The 11,262-nt window shown below is 41.2% G+C and overlaps 1 protein-coding gene across 1 annotated transcript in view; it reads right to left on the bottom strand.

Moving 5' to 3' along the window:
• The window catches only part of LOC104274930, a 3,766-nt gene extending 744 nt beyond the window's left edge, over positions 1-3,022 (bottom strand). Inside the window, exons 1-3 of the mRNA XM_009870720.1 lie at positions 2,892-3,022; positions 1,563-1,664; positions 337-448 (exon numbers count right to left, since the gene is read on the bottom strand). Coding sequence (XP_009869022.1) covers positions 337-448; positions 1,563-1,664; positions 2,892-3,022 — 345 coding nt within the window. The remainder of the gene's footprint in view (positions 1-336; positions 449-1,562; positions 1,665-2,891) is intronic.
• Between the last annotated feature and the right edge of the window lie 8,240 nt (positions 3,023-11,262).

The raw sequence follows: 11,262 nt of genomic DNA, 5'->3' as shown, positions 1-11,262 counted from the left end.
GTCTACCCCAGCCTCTAAAGAATCCTCCCTCTCTTCTGCGGGCAGCAGGGCCACGTAGCTGCCCTTGCAGCTTCTTACCGACTGCGTGGAGACCCCGCGAGTTGCGTGGGACTCGGGCAGCTGTCCCCAGACATTTGGCATGCTCTGTCTCTAGTTGAGAAATTTCAGCCCACAAAGGAAAAAAATGGGGCAATAGGAGGGGACACCAAGAACTAAGGAAAAACGTAAAACGATAGCTGCATTATGTGCTTTTACCTTTTTACACTTACATGGGAGTTAGGCGTTGTCGTTATCTATTTGCCAACAAAAGAGTGGGAGAAAAGGGAGAAAGCATACCCAGCTTCCATAACCAATGATCCTCTTTGTCCAGTTATTGTTCAAGGTATTTCCAAAGCTTCTTATAACACTTCTAATAATATTCCATGTCTGGAAAACACTGATAGCAACCCTGATGATTTAAACAAAACAAAAAAGCATGGGGATAGAAAACTTATTCTAAAAATTGACAAATAAAATGCCAAGGTTTAGAAAACTACAAAAAGAAACCCCGAACTCTAGTGTGTTCCTTTCTGACAGTCTATGTGTACATGTATATTTTTCTAAATATTTAGGAAGAAGACCTTGCAACTTAGTAGGGCTTTGAAAGCTAAAGATAATTCAGATTCAGAATAAATTGTTTGCTAATATCACACAAGGCAACAATTAGCAGAGCTGCTGAACGGCAGTCGTGTGCCTCTGCTTGTTTCAAACTCGGAGCAGCACAGCCCAAGGAGAGCTGCTGATGTCTGAGGAATCAAGTTCAGGGCAGCAAGGCAGGACTGACGCAGCAATCCCACGGGGTCTCACTGCAGTGTCAGCCCAGCTTTACTGAGATAGAAGTGATGTGACTGTGTGCTGCGCCCAGGAACGCAGTCGTAACTGAACTGTCTTGTCCCCAAGTCTGCGAGAAGTGCAGTCCTCTGCCTGAAGCAAGGAGTGAAGAACCACGTGTGGGTACTTGGGTGTTCACAGAGTATCTGTCCTTCTATCTATCTGTCTAATCTGTCTCAGGTCAGGACATTACTGCATGTCAGTTCACCTTGCAGTTAATAACTATCCGTGACAGCCCTGTCGGCTTGCAGCAGGTAAAAGCAGTTCAAACGAGTTCAGCCACGTTTTCTTGTATGTGCATGGGTGGGTTATGGGACACGCAGTAACATGGGAATCCCTGAAGCATCACACTTACTGGGCTGCAGACCTCTCACCGCTTATTTGTGCTTAAAGAGGCTGTCTAGCCTAGAAAACTACTGTGCTACTGTGGAATTCTAAACACCAAGAAACTACTTAAGTCTTTTGACTGTAAATAGCTGCAGCCTGTGGAAACAATTTACATTATAAAGCTCTTCCTTATAAAACCTGCAATATCTGTTTTGTTTTTATAGGTAGCAGCAGTAGTAGCAATATTTTTTTTTACTTTTGTGTATAGAAATGTTGCTGTTTGTCTAACAAAACATTACCATTTATCTGTCTAACGTGGTTTTTAAAAGGATCTGAAGACTGACAGTGCCAGTAAAGTAACTTACCTGTGTGCCAGGTGGAGCAGTGTATCTTCAAACTTCCTGTGGTACATCCTGTTAAATTCATCCCCAATCAGGGCCAGCTGATGGCCAACCTGGGTGGCTGAGCTGGAAGGCGATCGGGATGTGTATGTTAAAGGAAAATACCTCAACAGCAGTTCTCTAAAAAACACTCTGTGAACATCAGGCATGTTCCCCTAACAGCTGGACTAAGCTGGGCATGTAAAAGCAAAATGGTTTGGAGTTTTTTTACCATTAATTATGGTTTTGTTAATTACACATCTTATGCCCATATTTATATGCATACAGAATTGCTTCGAAGTTTTGCATAAAAAGCTGCATATTTGACACTTCAAAAAAAAACCACGTTGGTTTATTTTAGGCATCTCATTTCTTTATATGAGGCAGTAGGATTCTGCCTCATTTGGTGGGCTTTTTTCCCCAAAACCAAAATATTGAAACGACCTTCATGTCAGCCTTTTCAAAAGAATTTATCTTAGGTAACTGCTGGCTTTGTCATCCAACAGGCTTATTCCAGTGATTTCCATGATGCAGTGCAGGTCTCCAGCTAGGGTAGGAACCGATCAAAACCTAAAGGCTCTTATGGAGGTGCTGGGGGCACGCAGAACCTTGAACTACAAAATCCGTGGCACATGTTGAGGCCAGGAACTGGTTACACTCTCCTGATTAAAATTTCCAATTAGATTTAGCTTCTCTTAGACATGCATCTTTTTTTTTTTTAATTTAGAAAACTAATATGACTACACCTTGTTATTTTAACTTGTATTTCTGCTGAGCTCTGTTTATGAAATCTGCTGAATAGTAAGTGAACTTAGGAGCTTAATTCTAGAATTTTGCTTAAAAAAACTTTGGGCTTGGTTTGGTCAGTCCAACAGCAAAAAAAATGAAAAAGAAAAAAAACACAGAAAGGAATTTTCACAGATGGCAGGAAGGCAACCCCTGACTCTTGAACTGGTAAAAATGTATGTATGAGATTAACAAAAACCCAAAGCAGCATTATCAGTTTGTTGTGAGAGGCGCCTAGAGAATTATGTAAAAATGTCTTCCTCAGCTGCTTGCTATAACAGGTGGGTCTCTAATGAAGAGTCACATCTGCGTCGCTGCGCGGGCTAAAAACTTACAGACATTTAATGCTGCATAATCTTGCATGGTCAGTGTTGAGCACTACAGGTTATCTACACTTGCATCTATTCCATTTCCAGTAGTATCCACTCTGATTATTTGGCTTAGCAAAGTCTTCTTGAAAGTCTGGGGGTTTGTGTTTGGGGAGGGAAGGAGGGGGAGGACAGAAGGAGTATTAATGCGGCATGATACCTGATATTAAACTCCATTTGCTCTGTGGTGTCTGGAATTGTTCGGAGGTTACTGTGGGTTTCCTCTTCTGGTGCTCCATTGGGGTAGCTGGAGAGAACGAAGTGCCTGGGGATTCTCCTCGTTTGAGACATTCTGGAATGAGTCAGGGAAGACAAGCCTTGTTGTTGATCTTGTAACATGAGGTCTTTTCAGTTGAGATGGAAATTGTTTTAAAGCACTCTTAAAAGTTACCTTTTTTACTTCTCCAGTCAGAACGCGAGCATTGCTAAGATAACTATTTTGGAACTACTCAAAGGAAAGTTTCAGTGACCCAACAGATGTACAGCCATTCAAACATGCAGTTTTTAGATGGCTGCTGCTTCATATTGGCTAAAAACAGGCCAGAAATTGGAAAATCTAGATAAATATAACTAGTGTCAGTAAGTATAGTCACTCGGTAGTTTCATTTGTCACAAGATGCTTTCCTGTGCTGTTTGCAACGACCTGGATGGCATTAAATCACTCCAACCGATGGAGATCCCTTGGCAGCAAAGTACCTAAAACAGACAACAGGCTTTCCTATGCCTTTAATTTAGGTCTGAGTTTACACATCTTTTTTTGGAGGCCGCCACCACGGAAATTACAAGCAGCTCACTATGAAAATAGAATGGAACAAAGATTTAAACAGATTAATAGCTTTCCAAAAGCAAGAGTAGACAGTAGGACCCGCTAAAATCAGTGGAGCTGCCTGCTTGCACAAGGAGAAATTTATTCACAACCAGTAGCCAGGCTCTAGCATGTAATTGCCTCATAGGAGGTGGTTCTCTTCTCAGCGAAATAAATAGTAAGACACAACAGGTTTCAGTATAAGTGCCGCTTCTCTAATAGTGCCGGTATTTGGGTAACACTTCCCTGAAAGCACTGAAGAGGTTCAGTTCACTGGCAGCTGATGTTTTTGTAGTCGTTACGATTGTTTTATTTGGCTTATCGAGAGAAATGGCATCAGAGCTATGGAGGGGGCTGATTTCAAACTCCACACCCGCCCTCGGGCAGGTAGCGCTCCTTCTGCCCCTTGGGCATTCGCTGTAGCAGCTCTGCCCATTGTCTTGAGGGTGCCTGCTGATCAACTTAATGACAGTCATCATCCAGGATATCTGGGGTTGTTTTGGCCACCTCTTTTATGATCTCTTTGCTTCCCTGCTCATCGTTACAGAACTGACTCCCTTAGTCGACTGAGAGATCTTGGACAGCAATGAAGGGGATTTCCCTCTGGCTCGCTCTCTGCAAGGTCAAATAAAATATTCTCACATAAAATATTCTCAGAGATGGAGCTAATATAAGCAAGAGGTATCTGTCGTAGTACTGCTTGGTGGGGATTTGGTTTGCCATGTTTCTGCAGTCCTGTAAACTCTTTTTAAGTTTTATGTTTGCAATGAGTTTGGGGCCTTTGTGCCACAAGGGAGCTTTGATCTTCTTTCAATATTTAGATGCAATTTATGTTTTCAACAAGGCAGAATTATTAATAATGAATGTGTACAGATTACTGTATAAGCAAACACAGAGAAATGTGATACTAAATAAATGAAAATATACTTGGTTCTACAGAAGTGAAGGCTCCTCCTACTGATGTTTAAGGTGGCTGGAGAAAAGTGTGTTATGGACTAGTTTTGGCTGGGTAGATATTATGATGCATCATATGGTTTGTAGCTTAATATTTGGGGTTTTTCCTTCTATTTGTAGGATTTCTGCTTTACTCGTATAGCTGTTTATCATCTAAGATTTTAAATACATCCAGATTTCCAAAGAGCTGTGTAGTTTAGCAGTGACAAAGAGGAACCGGCAGCAGGCTTTCTGAATTTCATTGTGACCGTTGTGTGGGAGTTGTGTGACCCAGCTCCATTCCTGATGGTCCTTTTATCTAAGGGTTACATGAGTTTTTTACGTATTTTACATGAGTTAAAAGGCTTAATTAAGAAAAAAGCATCTTTTAAAAAAAGAGTAGTTCCAGGTGCTGTATTTGCTTCAAGAGATGCCTTGTCCTGTTTTAAACACTTCCTTTTTGCATTGTTGTACATCTCTCCCAAGTCCAAACACAAATTATGAAAGAAAAGGGTAAAGCCCAGAGTAACTTTTGGCATTCTGGCACTATTCCTGATTTCCAGATACTCAGTCACCCTAAGCTCTGAATTAGGTACCAAGGCTCCATACGTACCCTGCAGTGAAGCTGTATCACTTCAAAAAAAAATCCGTATTTACATGAAGCAACTCTCCCATTCCCCAGGGGACCATCTAGACCAGTGGGTTACTGGGAGCAGTGGCGGTCAACAGCTGACCACCTTCCCATCCCTGTCCATTTTTTGTGCAACGTCTGATGCGACACATACGTGATTGCCGTACAGACTGGATGACCCAGGGCAGCTCCCGATTTGAGAACTCCACCAGAGCACAGGCAGGAGTTCCAAGGGGTCCTGAAGATCCACAAATGGGAAACAGGGAAAGGCTGAACAAGGTTTGGAGGATCCCAGGGATGGTGAAGCGCTGGTTCTCTGCATGCAGTTAAGTGTCAGTGGACTGCATAGAGAAGCAGTCAAAGCATGCAGGGTTGGACTTCAACCCAACTGTATGCACACATGTACAGAGTAAACATCTAGGTATGCAGTGGTATATTTCTCTAGCCTGTGGGTACCACAGGGAGATTCAAATGAATGGAAATGTATTAATTGTGTTTCTTCACAGCTTAAAAAGCCGTTACAGGTTTCTAATAAAACAAGTGCAGTAGAGGATAAAATGTATTAAAACTCAGCATAAAAAGTCAGCTGTCTGTTGCACACGTATACTTACTATTCTTAGCCTTTACAACCGTGCATCGTGGAAAAAAAATATCTAAAAAAAGGTATTTTCTTTTTCTCTTTTTTTTTTCATTTCTAGACTAGATGCTAGTTTCATATTCACAGGGCCACACAAAGGGAATGTCTATGTATGTGAGAGATGAAAACCGTGTTCTGAAAAAGACCTATATGCGCTACAGAACTCAGACACGTAAACAAACCGTACAATACCACTACAAAAGGCCAAAGTGCAACATATGCTACCTCACACCTGTTATGATAATACCTTCCTCCCACAGGCTAAAAAAGAAACTGTTGTAGCTGTTGGGTCGTGCTCTCTGCAACTCGGCTGCAGCCTGGTATGCTGCCTTTGCCCACCAGCTTGTCTCAATGTCTGAGTAAGGGCAATCCAACAGAGAGGGGATTTATAATGTCTTTTACGGGACGGACAGTGTTGGGGCAAGGGCAGTCTGGCAGGGCTGCTGACTTGAAGATGTAAAAGATGGGTCTAATTTAGTTTCAGAGCAAAGCTTAGCAATTGCCTCTTTGGCAAGGAAGAAGCAAATTGAGGCTATTTACTGATTTCTGTCATCCCCGTTCGGTCCCCATGTGTTGCCTGATCTAGTTGAGAGGCGTCCCTGCCCATGACAGGGAGGTTGTATTAAATGATCTCTAAGGTCACTTCCAGCCTAGGCCAATCTATGATCTTTTTTTAAAATCTATGTATACAGGTATATATAGAAATGCATATGAAAGCTGCATTAATATGGATTTGTTTTGTTCCTAAAATTTTGATCCATACAGAGCTGGGCAACAGGAGCAGATATCACACTCCACAGGCCCTTCTGGTTCACCCAAGCAGGATGTGTTGTCTCCCACCACCCATCTCACACTTTCCTTCTTTTTCTCATTTATACAGAAAGAAAAGGCAAACTGATTTTGATTTGCAGAAGCCAGGGGCTCATATACGTTTGTGAGTAATGGCTTGTCATTTAGAGAGCAAGGGACCGCAACCCAGTCCTCACAACGCCAGCGGGATCCCACTCCAGCAACAGAGATCATTTCCACACTAGCAACCATATCACTGTGTCTTTTTTTACCTAGCAAAAGGGAACAGAAAATCTTCACGAAAAAGGAGCATGTTGCTAAACCAAGTATGCCAGCAGGTGAATTGGGGAAAATGAAAGGCCCTAAAATTTACTTGTAGTCAGTTCAATTAGATTAGTAATGCTTTTTAAGATGATATTTCAGTATAATGTACACAGTTTATGTACTATCTTTATGTATTTTATGAATTATCTATAGCATCGTTTATGTGCACTTTATGTCTTATGCATACAGTCTTACGTACTTTATGCAATGTGACATGGTAAAGCTATTTATAATTACAGTATGTGATTTAGAATATTTTAAAGATGGTTATGAAAGCAGAAAACTACTACCGATAATCTAATTCCAATGTTCAGGCTCAAAATTCCCAGCACGTACCTACACAAATACAGATTGTCAGATAGGACCCTCGTCCTTTACCCTCCAGGTATCAAAGCGTATCTCAAACTGTTTCAGATTCTACCAGCTGTCCATGCAAACTAAATTTAAATGAAAAACAAATAGAGGCTTGGTTGTTTGCATATATACCGCCAATCCATAGCCAACTCTTTCAAAACATGACATCATCCTCGCTGTTGCGAATACAAATCCCTGTGCCATTTTACAAGGACAAGGCTTCGATAAGATGACCGAAGATTAAGGGCTAGTTAAGGTTTCAGAAAAACACGAGTATTGGACAGCGAGGAAGAATATACTTTAAATTCCCAGGTGGATTTTTGGTTTGTTTTCTCTTGAGTTCCGGGCTCTTCTGTGACCCCTGTCAGATTAGCAGCAGTCGTCCGAGTTGTGGACGCTCCTCCCGTGCAAGCGTGGAGCCACCAGCCGCGGGCAGCGCGCGGGCAGCAGGAACCATGGCCGCGGCTCCAGGATATCTCTGCCCCTGCCCTCGCAGGGCCATGCCCGGGCAACTGCAGGCCGGCCTCCTGAACCGCCACGGCTCGTGGCAAAGCATGGCAAAGCATCGCACAGGTAGCCACCACTACCAGCAACTTTGCTTTGTCTTCAGAAGAAGAGAGGTTAAGTCCTAGTCACTCATTTTTAAATAGTGCAGGTTACTTGACCCAGGTTGCTGGATTAACTCTTAAATCGGTATCAGGCCAAGGAGCAAAGATAAATTAATTCTTTGTCCCATACTCTGTTCCCTGTCAGCTTAACATCAGTGACCTTGGGAGAATGTTTACACATAAACACTTCTTAATTTTGCCTCAAACAGCTATTAAAGGCACACTTCTGTAAACCTAAAAAAATACATGCTCTACTTCTTACATTTTATTTCATTTATGTTTTTATGCTCAGTAAGTCAGTATAAGAACATGCCTTCACTGGGAATTTAACACAGACTCTCTTACCCCAAAACAGGATGGAAATTAAGTGTTTGGTTAGATTTAAAGATAAAAAAATTATTCCTTAAGCAAGTCCTGTGACTGTGGTAGTGAAAGAAATGCATAGGGCTGACTTTACATGGAGGAAACCTTTTGTAGTAAAGAGCTCACATGGGTATTTTCTATTTCTGTCTCTGCTGAAAAGGCTTAAGGGGCCTGACTGAAATTCTGAGTCAAAACTTCAACAATCTCTCAAGATTTTTATGCACCATCAGCATTTGCAGGTTGTCTGTTAGAGCACTTGGAGAGCAGCAGTCGTTAATGTGACATTTAATACATGACTGCAGGAGGTTTCCACCTTAGAAAGTAGAAAATACAGGTATGTTCGCATTAAAAAGCCATGATTTAATAATCATGACTCTTCTTTGAGTGGTCTACTGCCTCATTCAGTGCTCACAATGCTGTTTCAATGGCTTCTAAATACTGAGAGAAATGGGAAAGGGAAAACAGTAAATTCCTAAGAAGTTTTAAGGGAAGAACTAAGAACACTGAAGACAAAAATAAACTGACACCAAACTGAAACTAGCCATTTCTATTAAAAAACAAAACAAAACAAAAACAAAAACCCCCAAACCACAACATTTTTTCTGCCAGACTCAGATTTTTGTTTTGTGACAGCACCAGGCATCTCAGGGATGTCGCCTTTGTTCTACTTGTTCACAAAGAGTTAAAGTTTAGATTAAGTCAGAAAGCTTCTGCTCTGACTTCTACATTTACATTTCCTTTTCAAAACATCTTCTGCCCTTTGCACTTCTCAGTCTCACCTAAAGGTCAAGATTCTTTCATAATAAGAATTTGTTTAAAATGGTTACTTTAATTGTATGGCCAAGTTATAGGAGGTACATATGAAAATGTATACAGTTCTGTAATCCATGAATGAACCATAAAGCTACGGAAAACGTTTCATTCACATTTATTCTACAATTTTGTATTTTAAATTTTTGATTTTCAAAAGCTCCTAAAACAAAGGATGCAGATAGAAAAGTTGTTATTGGTAGTGTGAAAAGTTCAGGAAATGCTCATAATCATTAATACAGTTACACAATAAAATTGGAATGCTTCAATCTAGCATTAACATCCATTCAATTTTTTTAAAAAAATAAATCTGATGTACTTAAGAGACCTTGTTCTACCATCCCATCCAACTGAAGGCTGAACTACCTGCAGCAAGCCTGGTAGCATCCTCAGCAAGCAGATTATGGAATTCATGCCTTGATATTCAATTCAGGATTAAAGGATCTTGATCACCAAGGTCATAATCTCTAAAAATACTTAGGCAGATGCTTAGCTTCAATAGACCAAATAATATTGTTAATTTAAACATTATCGTGCATGTTCTTGGAAAGATGGCACGTTTGGGATAGCTATGGGCTGCTGTTTTTCCTGGGCTGCTGTTCCCCCTGAGCACCACGCAGCACGGTACACGGGCTGTCAGGCATTGCCACCTCGCGCCTGCGTCCCATCCAGATTAACAGGGATGCTTTATCGGGCTTGTGGTCAGAAAACTCAAGGTCTTCTATGACCTTTTGGTGGTCTTCTCCTACAGGTGCTTCTGAGATCCCACTTAGTGCTGCCAGTCTGGGAAGATGACAGAAACTGTTGATTCGCAGGTACAGTTTAGCTGCAAGTATAAGAACTCAAATTTAACTATTTATGCTGTCTTTCTTGTTCTGCACATCAGTATAAAGAATTAATATGCCATGTCATTCTCAGTTTTACTTAGGCTTCCTGGACTGCTATTGCGGTGTTTGTAACAGTGTTACAAACACCGCAATAGAATGACAATGACTTAAAATCTAGTTCAACAACAATATTTTAATGCTATTTTTACATAATAAAATTATGAAGTTGGTAACATATTGGTAACATATATCCCACACATCTTGCAGACAGTAGTAGTAGTAGTATTGCAACAATAGTATTGCAACAATAATAGTAGGGTGTCTTATTAAATTGATCAAATGTATAAAACTGACTGTGAAGAGCAAACGAAAAAGGGTTTTGTGCACAAGAGTCATCCTGCCTGCCATGATACAGCACTGCATTTCTTCAAACACAGTGTATTCTCCACTCATTTTCTTTTTATAGATTTGTAGCCCCTAATCGCATAAATTTTGGTTTCAGTGTTTGGTTTCCTAATTTCATTTCATATCCATACCGCATTAGGAGGGCTTTTACTATTCCCTTGGGTAACTAAAGGATCAAGCTCGCAGTTAGTATCCTACTCCCTCCAGCTCTTGCTGTGGCTAACAGGCTGTTACCCTGCAGGGGCGGAGTGCATTCAATTTTTCTTAGTCCTCTCTGAACAGTTTTACAGTCAATTGACTATTGATACTTAAATCCTTAGAAAGAGGTATCACGGACGCCTACAGACCAGGTGAACCACGCAATTTTCTTAAAATTTCTCCTTTCAGAGAGACAGGTTCTCTACAGAGGTGACCTTTTAAGGTCAGAAGAGATCAAATACCTTGAACAAATATTTATTTTCTTCTTCATTATACTCAGTCTTAACTCCCATTCAAATGACTCACGTTACTGCAATAAATAAATAAATAAATAAACCCACATACCTATAACACGTTAACTCAAAATAACTTTGTCCATAGGTCCGTGTGAGAAAATTATAACGAAGACCATTTTATCTTCTTGTTACACATATGTCTTTCTGCTACAGCCTAGAGAAGTGGACTCAGATGAATGCTCACTTTGCAATTTGAACACCTAGAAATCTGCTTAATCAGTGAACTCACCACGCTCCTGTAACTAATCCTTGTGAACTGCTACTATTTACCGCCATGCAGATTTCTTCATCTATCTCTGCTGTCGCACATCAGCCGCGTTGTTCGCATCCAGAAAAGAGTTCTTCAGAGCCGCTTGTTTACCGGCGGCACGTTTCGCTATACCTCTCAGGACTTATTTTGAGGGCTTATTTCCTGCTTTGCTAAGAGTGAAAGTACACGTACTCCGCTCCTCATTTGCTTAGAAGCTCGCAGCTGAGTACAGAGCACGCACGTTCCCGCAGCATCACTCGGAAGGGCAGAGGTCCCGGCCGGAGGCTGAGCCCCGGGCCCC

The sequence above is a fragment of the Apaloderma vittatum genome, unplaced genomic scaffold, assembly GCF_000703405.1.
Source record: "Apaloderma vittatum isolate BGI_N311 unplaced genomic scaffold, ASM70340v1 scaffold44655, whole genome shotgun sequence".
Classification (NCBI taxonomy): Eukaryota; Metazoa; Chordata; class Aves; order Trogoniformes; family Trogonidae; genus Apaloderma; species Apaloderma vittatum.
Note: the sequence above shows the minus strand (reverse complement) of the source record. Positions and strands in the feature narration are given on the sequence as shown.